Source organism: Enhydra lutris, unplaced genomic scaffold (genome assembly GCF_002288905.1).
Source record: "Enhydra lutris kenyoni isolate GAN:26980312 unplaced genomic scaffold, ASM228890v2 scaffoldscaffold6, whole genome shotgun sequence".
Classification (NCBI taxonomy): domain Eukaryota; kingdom Metazoa; phylum Chordata; class Mammalia; order Carnivora; family Mustelidae; genus Enhydra; species Enhydra lutris.
This window is the reverse complement of record NW_019154090.1, coordinates 25,412,570-25,435,133: the sequence shown is the minus strand read 5'-3', so window position 1 is coordinate 25,435,133 and position 22,564 is coordinate 25,412,570. Positions and strand designations below refer to the sequence as shown.

At 49.7% G+C, this 22,564-nt stretch overlaps 1 protein-coding gene across 1 annotated transcript in view; it reads left to right on the top strand.

Moving 5' to 3' along the window:
• The window catches only part of LOC111141562 (EF-hand calcium binding domain 8), a 57,635-nt gene that overhangs the window by 25,378 nt on the left and 9,693 nt on the right, over nucleotides 1–22,564 (top strand). The window contains exons 11-22 of the mRNA XM_022494195.1: nucleotides 1,551–1,681; nucleotides 5,453–5,520; nucleotides 5,862–6,013; nucleotides 7,439–7,576; nucleotides 8,036–8,149; nucleotides 8,503–8,730; nucleotides 9,449–9,519; nucleotides 10,260–10,464; nucleotides 11,317–11,529; nucleotides 12,614–12,742; nucleotides 14,861–15,082; nucleotides 15,616–15,753. Of these exons, the coding sequence (XP_022349903.1) occupies nucleotides 1,551–1,681; nucleotides 5,453–5,520; nucleotides 5,862–6,013; nucleotides 7,439–7,576; nucleotides 8,036–8,149; nucleotides 8,503–8,730; nucleotides 9,449–9,519; nucleotides 10,260–10,464; nucleotides 11,317–11,529; nucleotides 12,614–12,742; nucleotides 14,861–15,082; nucleotides 15,616–15,753 (1,809 nt within the window). The remainder of the gene's footprint in view (nucleotides 1–1,550; nucleotides 1,682–5,452; nucleotides 5,521–5,861; nucleotides 6,014–7,438; nucleotides 7,577–8,035; nucleotides 8,150–8,502; nucleotides 8,731–9,448; nucleotides 9,520–10,259; nucleotides 10,465–11,316; nucleotides 11,530–12,613; nucleotides 12,743–14,860; nucleotides 15,083–15,615; nucleotides 15,754–22,564) is intronic.

Sequence of the window (22,564 nt, the reverse complement as noted above, 5' to 3'; positions counted from 1 at the left end):
AGACTAAGTGCCACAGTTATCGGGCACAGAGGCTCAGTCCCACAAGACTGCCCCCAACCCTCGAGGCTGGTCACAAGTGCAGGTTGTCCCCTGTTCTTCTGACCCATCAGTTATAAATCTGAGCTTCCCATGACCCTGTCTTTGGGTTCGATTTATTTGCTAGAGTGGCTTGCAGAACTCAGAGAAACATTTTACTTACTAGATCACTAGTTTATTATAAAAGGATACAACTCAGGAACAGCCAGAGGGAAGAGTTGTATAGGGAAACGTATGGGGAAGGGGGAACAGAGCTTCCCTGCCCTCTCTGGGCAAGGCTCACCCCCCACCTTCACATGTTCACTAGCCCAGAGGCTCTCTGAACCCTGTCCTTTTGGGTTTTTATGGGGTTTCCTTACATAGATATGATTGATTACATCATTGGATATTGGCAGTCAATTCAACCTGTACTCCTGTCCTTTCCCCAGGGACCTGGGGTGGGGGAGGGGGTGGTGGGACTGAAAGTTCCAGTCCTCCAATCTCATGGTTGGTTCCCCTGGCCACGAGTCCCCATCCTTAGGGGCTTTCCAAAGTCACCCCATTAATGTAAACTCAGGTGTGGTTGAAAGAGCTTTGTTACAAATATTAAAGACACCTTAGTCTCATCACTTAGGAAATTCCCGGGGTTTTAGGAGCTTTGTGCCACAAATAGCCAGGAAGCCCAAATATACATTTCTTACTTCCAATCACACTGTCACAGTGTACCACCTCCCAACTTTGTGTCGTCCACTCATTGCTTTCTCATCCTGTCACTCTCATGGGATTGGCAGCTCCTAAGGACAGGCACTTAAGGTCTCCCTGGGATCCTCTCGGGGAGAGTCACTCACGAATACCTTCTTCTCCATCTTCTGTGGGATCTCATCTTGGGCTTGGTTTTCCACCCCAGTTGCTGAGTGTCCCATGTTCTGTCCTGTGCCTTCACTGTGAGACACACTCGGCGAGGCAGTGCCTGCAGAACCTTGCTCAAGGCCCGACAACCCTCTCCTCCTTGTCCTGAAGAGGAGAATCCCCGGATTGGGAGACCAAGCACGGGGCCAAACCATGGAACCGGAGCTCGAGAATTCGGGGCCTGTGCAGTCAGGCCGCCCCCAGGACTCCTGGGTCTCAGCTTCTTGTTGCTCAGATAACATTTGCACACACTCCTAGTCGTGCCCTGAAACGCAGAGGGCTGTGGTGGGGCAGGGCTCCCTGTGGAGAAGAGGGACTGCGGGGTGGGCCGCCTCCAATCCATGCTTTCTTCTGTGTGGGATGGGGTGACAGACTGTGCTGTCACATGGACCTGACCTCACCTGTCCTCTAGCTTATAATCAAGAGTTCCCATGGTAGCAGACATGGGAGCTTTTCACCTGTCTCACTGACAGGGAATGGCCCAGGACTAGGCTAGGATGGGGAGGATGGGGGTTGCGGGGACAGGGGGAGCCCTGTCGCCATGTCAGAGCTGCCATCATTAGAGAGCATTAGAGGTCCTGATCTCCTGGCCCTGCCAGCCCCTCCTGCTGTCATTCTCTTCCCAGGCTCTCCATCCCAACTGGTGCCAACAGGTCAAGTTCATCCCCCAGCTGAACATGGTGGCCTCCTGCTCGGCCATTGAGAAGTCCTCTCTGGTGCTGACTGTGTTGCCATCCAAAGCCCAAGAGAACCCCAAGTAAGGAGCACCTCTCCCCAGGCTGGAGTTGGGGTGGCCAGATGGGGGAGGATGTGACAGTGTGTGGGAAGGTCTAGCTTCCCCTCAGCTGCCCGTGGCCCTCCCTGCTGAGAATGGGCCTGCCCCCAGGACAGGAGCATCTGGTGGATCTCACTGGGTTATAAGAACTTTTATGGAGTGTGGTTTTAATCATACAACAAGCTTCTTTTATCCATCAATTGATATGTAAAACTCGGCACAGAAGCTGGCACATAGCGTAAGCAGTCAGAAGAGTTTTTTCTGAATGGAGGAATGAATGTGAGCTGCTTTACCTCTGTGCCCCTCATGCAGGGTCCTCGTCTGTAGAAGGTGGTGGCCGTGGGGCTTCTCTCCCTCACCCCAGGGCTGACTGCTCTTTGCGCTGTGTAGCCGTTAACTGGTGGCACTTAGTCTTTGGAGATGGTTCTAATCTCTTTCCTTTATTCCAGGTTCCACTAGCTCAGAGTGGATTTTAGATTTCTCGCTTCCCCCCTCCCTTCCTTCCTGATCAGTGATTACTCACCCTAGTAAGTCTACATACATAGGTTGACCCTGTAAAAAAGTAAAACATTATAAATAAAGCCTCAATCCTTCCCTCGCCCAATCCCCACTGTCTCACTCCATTCTCAAATGTCTCACTTCTATTGTTTTCTCTGTACCTTTTTAAAAATGATTTTTTAATTTTTATTTATTTAATTTTTTAGAGAGAGAGGGTAGGGAGGGGCAGAGGGAGTGGGAGACTCGTAAGCAGCCTCCACGCCAGACGCAGGGCTTGATCTTACGACCCCGAGATCATGACCTGAGCCGAAATCGAGAGTCTGACGCTCAACCAGCTGAGCCCCCCAGGCGCCCCTCATGTGTGTCTTTCACTGTGCATTTCACAGTAGGTATTTGCTCCTGAGGGATTTTTTTTTTCCCTCTTGCCTCTGCTGTTTTCCTCCTGCCGCAGGTCTTTATCCTGCAGACCCTTCAGATCTGTGACATTTTGTTCCTGGGCAGGTTGAACCATGAGCCACATCTTCTTCGGGGAGCCTATGTTGGGGGAGCAGCTGGGTGAGGCACAGCGGGGGAAGGCTGAGGGCCACTTAGGCCCCATCTCTGCCCGTCCCTTCCTGTCCTGGTTGTTTTCCAGAGGGAAATTTGATCCCGGGATGGGAGGGCTAATTCGGTCCAGCTCCTTATTTTACAGATTGGAAACCTGAGACGTTTGAGCAGGGGACATGCCTCAGGCCTCACTGTACCTCCAGTGTCTTGTTAGTCAGAGCCCCCTGTGCACATCCCCACCCCAGCCCTGAAACCAGCTGCTGGGTGGAGGAGGGGCCCCGGAGAAGGCCAGATACTGTGGGGAAGCTTCAGTTGTGACTTCTGGGCCTTGAGTGAGGTGCTATGGTGGGATTTTGCTTGGAGCTGATTTGTAACAGAGGCTCATCTCTCTGCTTTGGTGGTAGTATTACCTCGTGTCTGTGATACGTGTCTTATTCAGCTTATTTTATTTGCTTATTGGGTCTCAGTGGCAGGTGGACATTAAAGGGTCACCATGAGCGTTTCCGTGGTCTGTCCCTGCTGCCTTCCTACTCCAGCCCCCTTGTGGCCCCCTTGTGGTTCAGGCATGTTTCTGCCCCAGGGCCTTTGAATCACTCCTTTCTGCCTGGTATGCCCTTGTTTCTTCTTTGTTTTTATTTTTTAAAACATTTTCGTCACTGAAAATTTTAAACACACAGAAGATACTATAACACTTTAATATCACTAGTACCCAGTCCAAGTTAATCTCCCTCCGATCGTCTCTAACATATCTTTTTACAGTTATCTGGTAAGAGATATAAACAAGTGTTCAGGTTTTGAGCACAGGAACGGTGTGGTCTGATGTGTGGGAGCATTCTTCTGGCTGCTCTGTGGCAAGCGGTGTGGGCCGCTGTGGAGATGGGGACTCCAGGGATGAAACCATTGTAATAATTCAGGCCTGAAATCGGCCAGTGGAGATGAGGTGGAGGGATTTGAGATGGACTTTGGGGGCAGGTTGGAGACTGTATTCACCCACATGAGAGTGCCCAGACCCTTTGCGCTGTCTTCATGCAGTCTACCGGCTCGCTGGCAGGTGGCACCATTGCCTGCTTGCTGGTCTTCAGTTCCCTGCAAGGACCTCTTAGGGCATGGCCTCCACAGGTGGGGTCTGGCGTTGACACCCCCAAACTCTGCCTCCAGAGTCAGCCTCAGCCTTCGAGGCGCTGTGGGCCTGAGAGCTGGGCTCCCTGGCAGCCAGCCGGAGCTGGATTCTTCAGGGGCTTGCCGCCAGCAGTGCATCTGGGCGGAGGACCCTGGTTGGAGTTGGAAGGAGCCTGTGCTGGGTGTGTGGACTGACCCACAGTGTCTCCCCTGCCTTCCCCCTCTTCTCTCACTTCGGTTCCCACCACTGAGTCAAAGCCATCTGAACGGCTGCCATAGCCTTCTTCCCTGTGTCCCCTCTGAACTTCTGGTCCCTTCTCTGCACAGCAGCCTTCTGCAGATGGGTCTCCTTCAGCTACCCTGTCAAAGCCACCTGTTTATTTCCCTGTGGGACCTGTCACAGTGTGCAAATGTCCCTCTCTTTTGTCCCTCTGTTCATTTGCTTGCTCCTGCTGTTTCCCTCCGGAAGGAAAACTCCATGAAGGCAGGTGGGGGGGCATCTTAGGTATGCCCCTGCTAATCCCAGAAGGTAGAGATGCCAGTAAATCTTTGTTGCATGAGTGAATCAGCCTGAAATAATTTCTAGTGACATTTTGGTGACTATCCTTCCAGAAGATTTCTCTGTGCCTATATGCACGGAGGGAGACATATCTGGTTTGACAATAAATGAAATACATGTATTTGATATTCTCTTCTTGAAGTTTCAGTTTTTTGAGGAGTCCTTCTGGCAGTGGAAGGGAGAGTAGATTCAGTGGAGAACATGCTGCATTAGAGGGCCGGGGTCCCTGGCAATGGGGGCCTCTGAGTAGAGTTGGGAAGGGGGAGTTTGAGTAGAAGGAGCTGGCAAGGCAGGATGTGTGGGTAAAGAGAGAACAGCACAGGCCAAGGCACGGAGGTTCCAGTACTCTTGGGCCTGACCTTCCTGAGACCCCTGCCTGGGTCACCCTGGCCGTCCTGGCCCCCATCCACCCGGCTGCACCTGTTCCTTTCCCGGAGCACTGGTCACTGAGCCTCCTGCCTCTTCTTGCCATGCCCACCCTGGGTCTGAATCCTGACGCCCCCATCCTGCCAGCCTTGTGGCTTTGGGACAACCCTTAGTTTCTGCTTCCTATGTCCTCCCTGTGGCACTGGACTGATGATACTCTCTAGGGTTATGTGGGGCGTCTCGGTGATGCACAAGATAGCCCCCAGCCCAGGAAGCAGCACAAAGCAGGCAGGGGCACAGCACCTGGGAGCTCCCCTTCCCCTGGCCCTTGGAATCCCCTTCTTTTTAAATATTTGTGTCACGAGTGGGGGGACACCTGTCTCAGTATGGTTGAAGTGAGGGTCAGGTTAAGTTAACTGGATCCAGGCTGTAAGGAGTTGTTCCTGCTTTGGTGGGTTGGGTGACTCCTCCATGAGCTGCTGCTTTGGGGCTGAGACCCATGGCAGCTGCCCTGCCTGTGGGGCTTGGCCCCAACTTGGCTGCAGGGTGAACCCCAAACAGGATTGCTGGGGCTGCCCCTCTCCTTGGGTGGAGAGTGATGGCTTCTCCCTGGCCGCCTGCGGCTGTCGCTCCCACCCTGCCGCCTCCCCCCTTCGCTGTTGTAGGTTTTCAGTGCTGAGCTTGAGAAAAGGGATTCTTTGCTTTGATTACTGCCCAGACAAGAACTTAATGGGTAAGTCATCTCCATGTCCCCCCAGAAGCCCCAGGCCTGATGGAACTGGGGTGAAGGCCGCTGGGGACATGGGGATTATCAAAGCTGAGGGGGAGGACTGCAGGGTCCGGCCTCCATCCGGGCTCTTCTCCTGGCACCCTGGTCCCTGCCTGTGGGCACCTGGGTGGTGACACGCTCTGCTTGGCATGATGGAGGAGGTCGGGGGGAAGGGGCGGCAAAGGGGCAGATGAGAACCTCAGCCCCCCATCTGCTGCGCCTGCTGGGTTGGGGGTCAAGGCTTGGTCTCAGGAGACGGTCCCCTCGTAGGCCCCCGTGGCTGACACCCATTCTTCCGACCCCAGTGACCGGTGGCTATGACCCCCTCATCCGCCTGTGGAACCCCTTCTTCTTAAAAAAGCCTGTGTGGATGATGAGGGGACATCAGACTTCCGTGACGCACATCCTCGTGAACAGCAAGAACAGCAACATCCTCCTCAGCGTCTCCAAGGACAAGGTGCTGGCCTCGGGGAGCACAGCTCTTCCGCTCACACCGGTGCCCGTCCCCCCGCAGAGACACTGGCCCTGGGAAAACCATCTAGCTTGGCCAGGTGGGGCGCCAGCAGTTGGCGGCAGCCTGAGGCCCAGGGAGACAGTGTGGCTGGCCTGCCTGTGGTTCCACACTTGGTCTAGGGCACAGACAGGGCTGTCCCAGGTGGAGTCACCATGAGGGGGCCAGGGGTCTCTGTCAGCCCCTGGTAGAGGCCCGCACCCCACTCTGAGCCATCCATCAGAGCTGGGCTCCCATGCAGCCCAGCCTGGCTTCTTACTTGGCAGTCCTGGGCAAGGCCCTTTCCTTTCCTGAGCCTCAGTCCCCTCATCCACAGGATGGGTTGTTGAGAGGGTTAGAGCAGGGCGGGCGGTGAAGCGGCCATGGGGCGGCTGGCATGTAGTGGGCGTACAACACTTGTGAGCCACTCCCCTGCCCTCCTTTCCTCCAGGACCCAAACTTGCTCCTCAGCTCTCCTAGGGACCTCTTCTCAGCTGTGCTGGCTCTCAGGGCCTGACTGGAGCTTCTCCAGCACCTGGGACTCCCTGGTTCCAGGCCTATCACTTTGCATCTCTGCGTGGATTGCATTCAGGGTCCTGCCCCACCTGCTTGGCGGTGGCGGTTTGGCTGATGTGGGGCAGCAGCCACTGCCTCCAGGTGTCCTTCAGGGCACACGTTTGTGTCTTCTGGGAATCAGTAGATTGAGAGTTGGCAGGACCCTTGGGTCACCCAGGCCAATCTCCCCAACGCAGCCCATGCTGGCTATTATCTGGAATTCTCCCAGTGGCCCCAACACTTGGGTGTCACGGCCTCTGCTGAAGGATCTGAGGCTGGAGGGTCGGGGGACCGGGACATGCTGGCACAAATCCTCACGGCGGTGACGGGCAGAGGCAAGGTATGGATTGGAGTCATGCTCTTTCCTGCTTACTGTTGGTGACTCCAAGCAGTGGGCATCCAGAGGGACTTCTGTGGGGCCTCACCTTGGGATGAACTTGAGGAGGCTGCTGTGGGGACAGGTGGGCTTTTTTGGCGACCGTGTGGGTAGCCACTGTGTGTGGTGCCTGGCTTTAGCTGAGGGAGGCTGGTGGGAGAGTTTCTGGGGGTCTGCAGGGGCTTGTGCTGTCTTGCTCAGTCCTCATCCTCACCACTGAGGGGCAGCCGCTCCAGCAAGGTGGAGGCCCTGGGGAAAGGCTCTGGGTCGTGGGGGGCGGGGTGAGCCTCAGTTTCCTCATCTGAGCATAAGATGGCATCTCGGTGGTACCGTTGGTGTCTGTGCAGTAAGTGGTGTGGGAAGTGCTTCCGCTGTGAGCTGCGGGCCCTCCTCATGCCCCAAGGCTTCAGGTACCCACTGCCTCCCCAAGGGCCCCCTGCAGCATCTCTCTCCCCCTCCAGAACATCCGCGTGTGGGACATGCTAGAATACATATGCCTCCAGTCCTTCTGCGGGAAGCTTTTTGCCCTGGGGAACTGTCCCATCACCAGCATCTACTTCCACAAGAATGAAGACAGTCTCATCTGTAGCACCTATTCGGTGAGTGCAGGAGGGAGTGAACCCCCGCTGCTGGGCAGGTGCCGGGAATGCACTCCTTAGACCAGCCCCATCCCTCAGCCAACTGAGGAGGTAGAAGGAGAACAGAGAATGTCAGTAGAAAATGCTCAGTGTTGGCATGGAGATGCATGCCAGGTGCTCCTTGGAGCACAGAGAAAGGATCCTTAGCCTGGAGTGGTCAGGGAAGGCTCCCTGGAGGAGGGGACAGCAGATGGAGGTTTTAAGCTTCCCAGGAGTTATGAGGGACATTAGACTCCGGAGGAGAAGATGTGAGAGAGATATCAGCCAGCGGGCTGAGGAGCCAAGGGGCCTCACTGGGCTCAGGTCTGTGTGCAGTCAGGATGTTTGGTGCTGCGATTTATTGGAAGGTTCTCGCTGGGGCCAGTCACTGAGGCAGAGCCCTTCTGACGGCCCAGCTGCCTGCCCCCTCCTCACCTACAGATTGGGATCCTCAAAGGGTACTTAGAGACTGAGAGGCCTGGAAAAGCAGGGGAGAAGAGCACGACCTACAGCTTACCCCTGTGCGCCGTCCTCTACAGCAAGATTTTTAAGCAGGTGAGTGGGCTGGAGCCAGGCATTGCTTGGGCTGGCAGGAGAGCCAGGGGCCCTCAGGCAGGACCCAGACCCCCCTGATGTGTCCAGGGCTGTATCCAAGGAGCAGTCAGCACAGTGGCTGGTGGTATGTGGCCCATGGATGGGAAGCAGCCCTGAGGTGGGGGCCGGTGGCCTGAGGTGGGGATGGGAGGCCCACCGCTTGGTGGGAGGATCGCCTCACTCCTCTGAGCAGAGGAAAGCCCTGGATACCCATCTTTGCCGCAGCGCCAGCCCCAGTCATGACAGGCAGGGGCCACCCCCAGGAGTGGGGGCGCTGTCCTATCCGGGAGCCCCAGCTCTGTGCTCGCCCGCAGGTGGTGAGCGGCTGCCTGAGCAGCCTGGTGAGTGTGTGGGAGGTGGCGACAGGCCGGCGGACCATGCAGTTCTCCGCGACGGGCGACCAGCAGATGGAGATGACCACCATGTGCCTGGACGAGTCTGAACGCTGCCTGCTCACAGGTTTGCGTGATGGAACCATAAAGATGTGGAACTACACCATTGGTGAATGCCTGCTGGTCTTCCCCAACCCGGACCATCTGGAGGTCAGTCTGCTCTGTCAATCAGGGCCAGGGGTGCTACGGGAGCCACAAAGCACAGTGCTCCCGACCCTGGGGTGCCCTGGGTTTAAGCCCCCCTTTAAGGCTGTGCCCATCGATGGCCCACCTTCACGCCTCCCTGAGCCTGTGGGTCCTGGCCTGCCAAGTGAAACTGGGTAAGACTGCCTGTCCTTCCTGAACACTCTGCGAGTGCCAGCTACTCTCGGGTTTGTGAGCGCGCCTTACCCGAGTCTGGATCGGAGAGCTCCGCACGGCACTTCTAGCAAGAGGGCTGGTGAGTCCCAGGCTCACTCCGACTCCGGAAATATCTGCCGGCATTCTAGAGAGAGCGTGTGGGTGTGGCACAGAGCAAAGCCGGCAGTCCCACTTGGGGACCTGAGCCCATGACTCCCTCTTAGGAAAGTCCTAGAACCAGCTCAGCGGGAACCCTTGGCTGAGTAGCCAGGGATCTGGTCCAGAGCCTATCACTCCATTATGTGACCCTCCCAAGTATCCCTCTGTTGAGTGGACGTGGATCCCAGCCCTCTCTACCTGCTCCAAGTCTATCAAATGGGCTAATGTGATGTAAGAGCATTCTGAAAAATATACGGTCGTACTTCCTCTAGGGGACGCTTATCGTCATGGAGAGCTTTGTCTCCTTGCTTGGCCCAGGGTCACTCTCTCTGAGGCGCCTTAGAGCTCTGTTTACTTTCCTCTTCCACAGATTAGTGGGATTGTCCACATGAACAGAGCGTTCTACGTGACCGGGTGGAGTAAGAGAATCACTTGTTTCATGTGAGTAGCAAGGGTGTGTGGGAGCTGCTAAAGGCCGCTGACTGTTCTCTCTACTTAGGCTGGGTTCCCCCCTTCCTAGCTCCACTAGTGGTTGGAAGACCAGCCAGAAATTCGTGGTGGGTAATGTCCAGTGCTTCCTCTGCTTATCCGCCCATTTGTGCTACGAGCTTGCGATGGGTATAACCAAGAATGATGGTGTCTCCGCCCTCCTAGCGGGAGGCAAATGCTAATCAAAGAACTTCATGTGTAATGATAAAATCTGTTGAGGGCTGTGAAGAAAAAAAGTAGAGGTTTCTGTGGAGAGGGGATGGAACTCTGATTTAGTCTCAGGGGCGGTCAGGAAAGGCCCACGTGAGGATGTTGTGAGTGGAGTGGGATCTACTCAGTGAAGACGCAAAGGGCTTGGGGTGGGAGGAACATTCCAGGCAGAGGGAACAGAATGTGCAAGGCCTCTTCCTTTCCAGAGGGCCTTTCTAAGGGCCATGGCTTCCCTTCTTTAATCCTCACTCAGATGTCCGAAGGGGGTAGTTTGTCAGCTGCATTTCTGTAAAGCCCCGAGGACAGGGCCTTGGTAGTAGGTACGTAGTAGGTGCTTGGTAAATGAGGTCGGCGGGGCAGAGCTTCAACCTGAGTGCCCTCTTCCGAGTTGCCTCCCGGACTCTCAAGGCCCCGGTGTTTCCCACCCATGTGGAGCAGTAAGGCCGAGCTGTCCGCCCTCCCGCCTCCGGCCCTGTGCGCAGGCCCCACAAGACCAAGCCGGCGCTCACGTGCTACCGCTGGCAGAACTTCCACAAGGAGGACGTTCTGAGCATGGCCAAGTACCAGAACCAGTTCCTGGGGACCTCTTCCTACAACGGAGACATCCTCTTCTGGAACGTCAACCTGTTCAAGCCCATCCTCAATTTCAACGCCTCTCTGAGTCCCTTGCCTCTGCTGCCCAAGAAGGTATTGTTGACAGGAACACCCCCCATCCCCCCGCCTCTCTCTTGGCAGTGGGTTAGAATCAGCTGGAGGGCCGGGGCTGGGGGTGGGGTAGGAAGCACCCCTGGGAAGGACAGGGGATGTGACGACTTCTTTTGGAGGAGGTTGAGAGCTAGGTAGGTGGGTGCTAGTTTCTAGAATTTTTCTCATTTGACAGACAAGGAAACTGAGGCACAGGGAGGTTAAGCATCTTTCCTGAGGTTGCACAGCCCAGAAGTGATCGGTGCAGGCCCAGGTGGTCTGACTGCAGAGCCTGTGGCTCTGGTCCTTTTCCATCTAGTGGATGACTCTCCCCTGGAAGGCATCTCCCATCTCACTCCTCACCGTTATGTGTTCCCAGTCCAGGCTCACCGGGCTCGTGGAACAGACCTCGGAGACCCACCCTGTCTCTGAATTAACACTATCTTTGCAGACGGAAGCTGGAAGGGGCCTTCAGGATCCCCTCACCCAGTCATTTCCCAAACATGTTGGGGAGAGAAGCTCAGAGGTTATTGCAGTGGCTTCTCCTAGAGCAGTTTTTATCTGTTTTATACTCTGGAACTTCCCTTAAGATTAAAACCAACCTCACAAATATTTGGAAAACATTGTCCATTTCACTGATAGGGAGACTGAGTCCCTCAAGGGAGCAGCGCCCCGCCTGCAGGAACTCAGGGCATTCCTGGTTGGCTCCGGGATGTTTCTAAGGGTACTCAGTTTCTATGGAGTAAGGCCTGGGGCACCTGGATGGCCCTTGGGTATTGGCCTCAGGCCAAGGAGGCCCTGCATGTCCCTCTGGGGCACTGCAGTGTCAGCAGGGTGGGTGTCTCCCCAGCACAGGTGCAAGAGGTGGACAACTTCCTGGCCGAGGACCTCCAGTCCAGCATGTCCTGCATGGAGCACCAGCAGTGGGCATACAAGCCACCAGCAGGGCCCCCAGGCCCCAGAGCCAGGGCCACAACCAGTACCAACCTGCAGCGGAACCTCATGTCGGCCCCCCCAGTGATGAAGCGCCCCAGAGACAAGCAGCCAGAGAGGCCCATGCCCCCACAGGTGGGAGTGGGAGCTGAGCCCTGGTGGCTGCCCTCACTCCCTGGCCCCCCAGGGGCCTGTCGTGCGTTTGTGTTCTCATGTGAGCCCCTTTTTCCAGAGCACCTTTACGTCCATCAGCTCCCCTCCCTGGTTAGATTCACCTGATTCCACCCCCCACTCCCCACCACTCTGCTTCTGCCAGTCTGGGCAGGCTCCCTTCCTACAGTCTACAAACTTGGGGCGGAGAGTGGACCCAGAGGGAAAACAACCCAGAGAACCTAGACGCCCAGGCTAGTTCCCCGGGCTACTTTCTCAGTCTTCCAGTGAGTGTAACTTGGCAGAGATGAGCCACTGGGGCTCATCTCCTCACCTCCCTGGAGATCAGGCTAGTTCCCTGCTCCCCTGAGCCCTCATCTCTGCCCCAGGATTAACCCTTCCAGCCTTGACTGATGGTCTCATGTTGAGGGGAGGAGGGAGCTGGAGTGGGGGGCTTGGCCTCCTACTTCCCGCAGTGAAGACAATATCTTGTGTGGGGCCAGGGGAGCCCAGCAGATGACTTCAGCAATTGAAGCCTGATTCCTGTTCCTGGGAATTGAGGCTCGAAAGAGAAACCCCACCTTGTGCAAGCACATGACACTTGTTGGGCACAGGCAATGCAGACTGGGTCCCTCATGGCTGCTCGGATGGGATCAGGTGTAAGATGCGCACACTGCGCCTTATTACAGGACACTCAGACCACCTCTGGGGTAGCCGGCGGCATCACTGCGTTCTCATCTTCTGGAGCAATGGCTGTACATGCCCTAGTCCTCACCTTTGGCCTGGGGTCTCTTCCAGGACAAAGTGACGGAGGGGGGGTTTCCCCAAAGGCAAACTCAAGTCTCTGTCCTGAGAGCAGAAGCTACTGGTTTAAAATAGAGACTCCCCAGCGCTGGAATGCCTTTACTGCAGGATCCCTCCAACACCCGGCTGTCCCTTTCACAGGGCTGTGGATTGACAGAGGGGGTCTAGGCAGGTCATACTTTCGGCATCTGCCTCTGGTCTCTGTTTCCGCACTGGGTAGGGTGACCCTCCCATGATGAGCTGGGGGGCCCATTGTTCTTTCCAGAAACCTGTCCACTCTGGAAGCCCCAAGATGTTAAGAATACCCCACAGCAAACAGTCAATCGTCAGAGATGCTCAAAGGGGGGAATTCCAGAAGAAGATACTGCTGCAATCCAACGCATCGGTGGAGAAGGTGGGCCACGCTTGGGCAGGGTCTGGGCTGTGAGCTGGTACGAACAGTGGGGATGGGCTGGAAAGGACACGGCCCACGAGCCTAGGGGGCCAGCCTGGCTCTCCCCAGGACCTGGAGAGACGTGGTGCAGGTGAAGTTACCACTCAGGATTCTGGCCTCAGGGCTACTGAAGGGGGGAAGCTACTTGGGTGTGCATGGGGTGTTGTTGGGGGGCCCCTTCTGGTTGATGGGCTGGACTGGGAGGTAGGAGAAGCAGCATTGCCAGAACCTACTGTTAAAATGCCCTTCTGTGCTCTGGTAGGGTATTTTGTACAACAGGGGAGTAGGGATTGGGTCGTCTCTGTTACTCTCCCTTCCTTTTGCACCTCTCCCCTTTCTGACCCTGGATGCCCTTCGCTGTATTGTCACCACTAGATGAAGTGGCTCTCAGGCCCCTTCTAGCTTCGATCTGCAAAGATAGGGTAATTCAGAGACTGGGTTCCCTAAGTCCCTACCAGGGGCCCAGTGAATCCACACCGCAGTTGTGTGAGGGTGTGGCGGGACTGGCCCCTTCCCCAGCTCCAGGGCACCAAGGATTTAGGAATCGGGGAGCAGCACCCTGTGGAGCTGGGTCCAGCCTGGGGGTGGAGGAGTCGTGGAGAGCTTCGAGCGGCTGGGCAGTCTCTCCTCCAGGTTCTGAATGTGCTTTCCTCTCTTTTAGAAAAATGGCTTAGGGGCTCCTGTCTGGATCAGTAGGTAGAGCATGTAACTCTTGATCTTGGGTTGTTAGTTCAAGTCCCATGTTGGGTGTAGAGATTACTTTAAAGAAAAAAGCCTTTAAGTGGCGCCTGGGTGGCTCAGTGGGTTAAGCCGCTGCCTTCAGCTCAGGTTATGATCTCAGGGTCCTGGGATCGAGTCCCGCATCGGGCTCTCTGTTCCGCAGGGAGCCTGCTTCTTCCTCTCTCTCTGCCTGCCTCTCTGCCTACTTGTGATCTCTGTCTGTCAAATAAATAAATAAAATCTTTTAAAAAAAAAAAAAGCCTTTAAAAAACTTTTAAAAGTTGGGCGCCTGGGTGGCTCAGTGGGTTAAGCCGCTGCCTTCGGCTCAGGTCATGATCTCAGGGTCCTGGGATCGAGCCCCGCATCGGGCTCTCTGCTCAGCAGGGAGCCTGCTTCTTCCTCTCTCTCTGCCTGCCTCTCTGCCTGCTTGTGATCTCTCTGTCAAATAAATAAATAAAATCTTAAAAAAAAAAACTTTTAAAAGTCGTCATGCTAGCTGGTTAAAAAAGGAAAAAGAGAAGTGTGTGTAAAGCAAAATATAAAGGCCCCTTGTGTCTTACTCCCTCCACCCCACCCAGTAGTAGAAGCCACAGGCACTGCTAGAGAATTAGTGGAATGGGTTAGCCTTTATCTTTCTTATTTGTAGACCAATGGTGTCAAATCATAGCTATGTCCTACCATTTACTTTTTAAAAATTTAACTATATGGCATGGGTACGTTTTCATATCAGTAATTTAGAGAAATCTTATTCTTTTGTTAACTCATCCGATTCTTTGGAATAATTGCATAGCGTCCCACAGTTCAGAGGGATCACAAACGATTAAGCCAGTCTTCTCTTAATAGACATGCACTGAACGTCCCTGCACCTGTGCTTCTGGGCGCCTGTGTAAGTTCACTGAAAGGATGGATTCCTGGAAGCAGTTGCCCCAGAGAGCCCATCCCTTTCAGCCTCTGAGTCTGACCCAAGTAGATGACTCAAAGCCTGACCTTTGACTGTGACGGAAATCGTGAGAGGCTGCTTGACCAACTGAGCCTTGAACGTCTTCTTCAACACACTTCACTGATCATGTACCATGTGTCAGGCACCATTGTAGTTGCCGAGGATAAAACAGTGGTTAAAAAAAAAAAAAAAAAAAAAAAAAGACCCAAACGCCCTGCGCACACGGAGCTCACCGGGCACCGAAGTGTTCCTCGTGGCCAGCTAGGCGGCAGTGGTAGACGGTCACTGTTCTGGCTGGGCACCTGGGAAACTGGGCGGGGCAGAGAGGGGGCGGAGACTTGCCCAAGAGCCTCAGCACCACGTGACTGTGGCCGGGGTGAGTCCCAGCACCGCTGAGGGGGCCCGCCTGTCTCGCACAGATCATCTTCCTGCAGACCAGGCCTCGGCAGCCCCACATAGCCGCCCTGCTGAGCAGCTGTATTGATGGTCTCATCTATGCCTGGTCCACGCATGGGGCCGGCGGCCTGCTGGGGAAGTTCCCCGTGGACTGCCTGAGCCAGGGGGATGTGGTTGTGGGTGCCATGGCCACGGACGAGAAGGACTGGATCCTTGTCACAGGGGACTGCACAGGATACATCAAGGTGAGGAAGGGCTGGCTGGGCAAACTCCAGCCACCTCTTTGCCGTGTGTGGCGCTCGCCAGGTCTCTCCTCCCTCTGGGTACTGGTTTCGTTTGTAAAACAGTGGGCAGGAGAAGCCCTCTTCTGCTCTGGTGCACCCAGGAAGTGAGTGAGGATGTGGCTCCAATGAGCCCTCCACGAAACCTCCCCCAGTGGGTCCCTTCTGTCCCCCCATTGGTTCTTCCTGCCACTCCCTCACCCCCAGCTGTGCAGCTGTCTGTGATCCCCTGTCTCAGAAGCTAATTTCATGTTTTGTGGTGAGACGTGAGGTCAGAGTGGCTTGTCCTGGGGCCTGTCATACCCTCTCTGCATGCCAGCTAAGGGGTCTGGCCTAGAAGATCCCTAGGGCTCCTTCTGACCCTGAGGGTCTGGGTATCTCAGAGGGCTAAGTGCTCACACTTCAGAGTGAAGAGAAGACGTCTGGGAGGGCTTCACAGGGTAAGTTGGTGTTGGTGTCAGTGGGTGCTGGGCTGCTAACCCACATTTTGTGCCTAGATCTGGGACATCAAGGATTACTGCATGTTCACTGATAAGTGGTCACCTCAACCCAGCGGAACAAACAAGTTCCAGTTCTTAATTCCTGAACAGGTCCGGGTCAACCTCCCACACTACATCCTCTTGGAGGAGAAGGAGGTAGGAAGATTACTGGGGTATTTGAACCACACTAATGAGCTGGGGCTACGGTTCTCTTACTGAGATTCTGAGTCTTTCATATTTCTTGTTCAAGGTAGTCTGGTTGACGTAGAAAATATTTGTTAGCTAGGAATCACCATTACCCAGTAAAACCCAAGTCTACACACACCAAATATACCCACAGGCACACAGGCACATGAGTGCATATGCGTGCGTGCGCGCACACACACACACACCCCTTCCATGGGCTTTAATCTTTGCAATGAGGGCCCTGGGGTCATGAATTCTTTTTAAAATAATGAAAATACTTGGGGGCAGCTGGCTGGCTCAGTCAGGAGAGCATGTAACTCTTGATCTCAGGGTTGTAAGTTTGAGCCCAATGTTAGGCACAGAGATTACTTAAAAATAAAATCTTTTAAAAAAATAATGAAAATATCTATGTATTTTCTTGAGTAGGTAATATATTTACATAGTTCAAAAATCACTTGATATTAGCCTAATGACTAATGAAGTTGAGCACCTTTTCCTTAGTTATCGGGAAAATGCAAATTAAAACCACCATGTGATCCCACTACACATCCACCAGAATGACTAAAATGAAATGTTTAGCAATACCAAATGTTGGCAAGGATGTAGGTCAACTAAAATTTCTATTGCTCGCAGGAATGTAGGTTGGTATAATCACTTTGGGGAACCATTTGGCAGTAATTACTAGAACTGAATATATGTCTACACTATGATCCAGCAATTCCACTCCTAGGTTTATACCCAAGAGAAGCCTATGCTCTAAAAGATAATGAATAAAAACATGGATAGGATTACCATTTGTATTAACTCTACATATGAAACAAACCAAATGTCAATCAACCTAGACCGGAAAAATAAATTGCACTATACACACCATACAGAATAATATCGGGCATTAGAAATGAATGGTTTTCAACTATTTATGACAAAGTGGGTAATTGTTTGAACAATGTAAGTGAAAGAAGTTAGACACTAAGAGAGTATATATATTATAAGTATTATAGTTCCATCTATAAAAGTATAAAAACAGACAAAGCAAATGTATCCTATTATAAGTGATTATCTTTATGCGGGGCATGGAGTGGCTGGAAGGAGTCATGAGGGGGCTTTGGAGGCTGCTCTGTTTCATGATTTGGGTCTGGCCATGCAGTTGTGGTCAGCTTGTAAAAATGGATACAGTGGCACATTTATGACATGTACACTTTTCTATATGTATGTTATACATCAATGAAGATTTAAAAACTCAGGGAGTGGTTCTTAGTGAGGATTCTTAGTCCTACTCCTGTTCTACCCCCGCCAAAACCAGTTTTTCTTGTTTCACTTTTATTGATTTTTGGTGATTCTTCCAGGATTTATTTATTCAAACACAAAAGTGTAAAGTTCTTTTCTCATTATTTTTACGTGAAGGTAGCATGCCATACACACTGGTGTTGACCTTGCTTTTTCTTTTTCTTTTTTTTTTTTTAAGAGATTTTATTTATTTATTTGGCAGAGAGAGACACAGAGAGGGAACACAAGCAGGGGGAGTGGGAGAGGGAGAAGAAGGCTTCCTGATAAGCAGGGAGTCCAATGTGGGGCTCAATCCCAGGATCCCGGGATCCTGACTTGAGCTGAAGGCAGATGCTAATGACTGAGCCACCCAGGCACCCCTCACCTTGCTTTTCTTATTCCATTATATATCTTGGAGATCTTGTATATGAATACATTATTCTTTATAGCTGAGCAGTAAGCTATAGGATATATTAATGACATAATTCCCTTTGAAGGGAAATTGAGGTTGTTTTCTATCTTTTGTTCTTAAGCAAAAGTGAATAGTGAATGTTGTTTCATATTTATGAAAAATGTGTCTGAAGGATAAATTCCTGGAAGTGGGATTTCTAGGTCAAGGGGTTGTATGCATTTGCGGTTCTGATAGCCATCTTGCAGTCATAGGTACCTTTTGCATCTCTGCACAAAAATATTAGGTCTAGTCTAGTTTTAGTAAGAAGACAATTTCACTGCATTCAAATCTGTTGGGAATCAGCCACCCATGGGTTCAACAGATGAGGAATCTGTAATGTTAATCATTATAATAACAACAATAAATGCCATTTTAAAAAAAGATTTTATTTTTTTTTTGACAGAGAGAACACAAGAAGGGGGAGTGGCAGGCAGAGGGATAGGGAGAAACAGGCTCCCCATGGAGCAAGGACCCCGATATGAGGCTCAATTCCAGGACCCTGGGATCATAACCTGAGCTGAAGGCAGATGCTTAACTGACTGAGCCACCCAGGTGCCCCAAGTCTCATTAATTTTTTAGAAAGGATTTTATTTATTTTAGAGAGAAAGAGGATGAGCAGAGGGGAAGGAAAGGGCAGAGGAAGAAGGAGAAGCAAACTTGCCACTAAGCAGGGAGGCCAACACGGGGCTTGATCCCAGGACCCCGAGATCATGACCTGAGCCGAAGGCAGCCACTTAACTGACTGAGCCACCCAGGTGCCCCCATAAGTGTCATTTATTTACTGCTTACCGTGTTTCAAGAACTGTGATAAGTGCTTTTATGCATTCTCTCGTTGACTCTCTATGATAGCTCTGTGAGGGAGATGTTATTTTTAGATGAGGAAGATAAAACTGAAGATCTGGAGGGACCTGTCTTTTAAGTTCACACAACTGCCAATGTTGGATCTGGCAGTAAACCCAAGTCTGTCTAACTCCAGAACCTGTGTTCCTGACCATGTTATAATCATATATTTTAAACAAATTGGGATTATATTGCATGTAACTAGAATTTCCTATATTATCAAACATTCTTAAAGATCAGACTTTCTAATGATTAAGTCATATTTGCTTTATAGAGGTACAATCATTTATTTAACTTATTGTCAGACAGTAGATAGGTTTTTTTAATTTTTCAGTATCAAAAAAGTGAAAGAAAATGGATAAACTCTTAGATATGAGCTACCAGAGTGGGTTCAAAAAGAAATAGGAAGTCTAAAGAAATAGAAAACTTGAATATCACAAGTAAGGAGATTGAATTAGCAGTAAAACTTCCCACAAAGAAAAGCCCAGGTACAGATGACTTTACTGGTGAATTCTACTAAATAATTAAAGAGGAATTAATGTCAGTTCTTTAAGAATTCTTGCCAAAGAGTTTGCTATGCAGCCAACATTACCTTGATACTATAAGGACATCCTAAGAAAATACAAGTACATCTCTTGTGAATATAGATGCAAACATCATCTAAAATATAATATTGAATCTGGAAACTTATGAAAAGGATTACATATCATGACCAAGTGAGACTTCCCAAGAATGCAAGGTTGGTTTAATATCCAAAATCAATTAATGTAATATACCATATTACATGAATAAGAACAAAAGGCACATAATCATCTCAATAGATGCAGAAACAGCATTTGAGAAAATCCAACACCCTTTCCTGATAAATATGCCAATCAACAAGGAGTAGAAGGGAACTTCCTCAACCTGATAAAGTCCATTTGCAAAAAACAGGTACTATCATATTTAATGGTGAAAGATTAAACTTTTCCTCCTAAGATCAGGAAGAAGATGAGGATGTCTGCTCTTACCACTTTTACTAATGTTGTACCAGAAGGGCAAGTAGGCAAGAAAATGAAATAAAAGGCATCCAGCTTATAATAGCATGAATAAAGTATTTAAAGAATTTAAAGAATAAAGTATTTAAGAATGAATTTACAAAAGTAGTATAAAACTTGTATTATGAAAACCTCAAAACACTGTTGAAAAAAATTGAAGACAACCTAAATAAATGGAAAAATCTCCCATGTTCATGGATTGAAAAATTTAATCTTATTAATATAACAGTATTTGCCAAATTAATTCAATGTAATCTATTAAAATCCAAGCTTTTTATTTTACAAAAATTTACAAACTGACTCTAAGATGGGGGGTGCCTGGATGGCTCAGTGGGTTAAGCCTCTGCCTTTGGCTCAGGTCATGATCTCAGGGTCCTGGGCTCAAGCCCTGCATTGGTCTCTCTGCTCAGCAGGGAGCCTCCTTCCCCCTCTCTCTCTGCCTGCTTCTCTGCCTACTTGTGATTTCTCTTTCTGTCAAATAAATAAATAAAATCTTTAAAAGTGAATGAATGAATGAATAAATAAATAAAATTCAGATGGAAATACAAGTGACCTAGAATAGTTCAAAAATCTTGAGAATGAACAGAGTTGGAAAAGTCACACTTCGCAACTTCAAAACTTACTCTGAAGCTGCAGTGAAAATAGTGTGGTACTAGCATTAGGGTAGACATATATGCCAATGAAATAGAATTAAAAGGGAAAAATAAACTCATAGTCAATGGATTTTTGGCAAAGTTGCCAAAATGATCAAATGGAGGAAAGAATAGTCTTTTTAAACAAATGGTGCTGGGAAGACTGGATATCCACATCAGAAGAATGAACATCTAACAGAGAAGAACATACTTCACAACGTACGGAAAAATTAACTTCAGTGGTCATGGACCTAAATGGAAGAGTTAAAGTTATAAGACTCTTAGAAGAAAGCATGGAGAGAAATCTGCATGACTCTGGGTTAGACAATATTTCTTAAATATGACACAAAATCACAAGCAACAAAAGGAACAAATAAAGTGAATCTTGTCAAATTTAAAAACTTTCAGCCTGCAAAAGACACCATTAAGAAAGGGAAAAGGTGACATATAGAATAGAAGAAAAATATTTGCAAATCATCTATATGATAAGAAACTAGTATCCAGACTATTCAAAGAATTCCTTCACATTGACAATAAAAAGACAATTAACCCAATTAAAAATGGACAAAGGATCTACATAGACATTTCTTCAAGGAGATACAAATCACCATTAAGTTTATGAAATGATGCTGAGCATCATTAGGAAGTAGGGAAATTCCTATCAAAACAATAACGCGATCCCACTTCCCACTCATTAGGATGGCTGTGGATAAGAAGAGTTGGGTGTAGATAATAGTATAGATAATAAAAGGTAAATTGGAACTCCCAAACATTGCTGGTAAGAACATAAGGTGGTACAGCCACTTTGGAAAACAGTTTAACAGTTTCTCAGAAAGTTAAACGTGGGGTTACCATAGGACCCAGCAATACACCCAAGAGAAATGAAGTCGTTTCTGCACAAAATCTTATATATGGGTGTTTATAGCAGCATTAGTTGTAATAGCCAAGAAGTGAAAACAGCCCACATGTCCACAATGGATGAATGCATAAGTAAAGTAATGAAGTACTGATACACACTATAATACCATGTGACTTGAAAACATGCTAAGTGAAAGAAGCTAGTCACAAAAGACCACATACTGTCTGATTCCACTTACATCAAGTGTGGGACGATGAAATGACCTAAAATTGATCATAACGGTGGTTGCAAACTCTGTGAATATACTAAAAACCACCAAAGCAAGCCCTTTAAATGGGTAAATTGTATGTGAATTATATTTCACTAAGGCTTTATTTAAAAGCTATAAAAATGATTGAGCAATTTTTCTTTTTCACAAATCTTTTTGTTGTTCATAGGTGTTTACCTGCACATCTGGTGGTTTATCTCATGGAAATAGTATCTAAAACAACATAAATCTTTCCAAAGCCTTTGCTATGTACTGCAAACTGCACTCCAGAAAGTTTTTTTTTTTTTTTTTTAATTTATACAGAAAGAGCGATCACAAGTAGGCAGAGAGGGCAGGCAGAGAGAGAGGGGGAAGCAGGCTCCCCGCTGAGCAGAGAGCCCAATGCGGGGCTTGATCCCAGGACCCTGAGATCATGTCCTGAGCCAAAGGCAGAGGCTCAACCCACTGAGCCACCCAGGTGCCCCCGGAAAGTTTATAGAGTTTTGTACTTCTAATATTTTGCTTTATCCTTGCCAGCATGAAGTATTTATTATTAGCAGTATTCATCTGAGTGAGGATTCCTTGGGTCGATAGAGTGCCTTGCTTATAGAAGGCATTAAATAAATAAATGTTTGAAGTGAAAAAAAAAAACACTTTTGGCTGATTTTTAGATGTAAATGGTTTCCTTTGATTTTATTTATTTATTTTTTATTTTTATTTATTTTTTAAAAAATTTTGTTTATTTATTTGACAGAGAGATACAGAGAGAGAGAAAGCACAAGTAGGCAGAGCAGCAGGCAGAGGAAGAGGGAGAAGCAGGCTCTCCACTGAGCAGGGAGCCGTATTTGGGACTTGATCCCAGGACCGTGGGATCATGACCTGAGCCAAAGGCAGCCGCTTAATTGACTGAGCCACCCAAGCACCCATTTCCTTTGATTTTAATGAAGATATCTTTTTTTTTTAAAGATTATTTATTTATTTATTTATTTGACAGACAGAGATCACAAGTAGGCAGAGAGGCAGGCAGGGAGAGAGGGGTAGAAGCAGGCTCCCTGCCGAGCAGAGAACCCGATGCGGGGTTCGATCCCAGGACCCTGAGACCATGACGTGGGCTAAAGGCAGAGGCCCAACCCACTGAGCCACCCAGGAGCCCCTAATGAAGATATCTTTGCTTATTAGTGATGTTGACATCTTATTTTATTGACCATGTGTAGTTTTGTGAATTTCCTCTTCATGCCCTCTGTCCATTCTTCTATTGTGGTAATTTTTGTAAATGATCTTTAATCATTTTTTTCTATAATCATTTTTAAACTTACTAAAATATTAACTTATTATCTGTCATATGTATTGCCAGTATTTTCCCCCCGATTGGTCATTTATCTTTTAATTTTATTTATGACAATTTTAAGATGACAATTTATGGAGACTCAGGTCAGTTGTTTTTTTTTT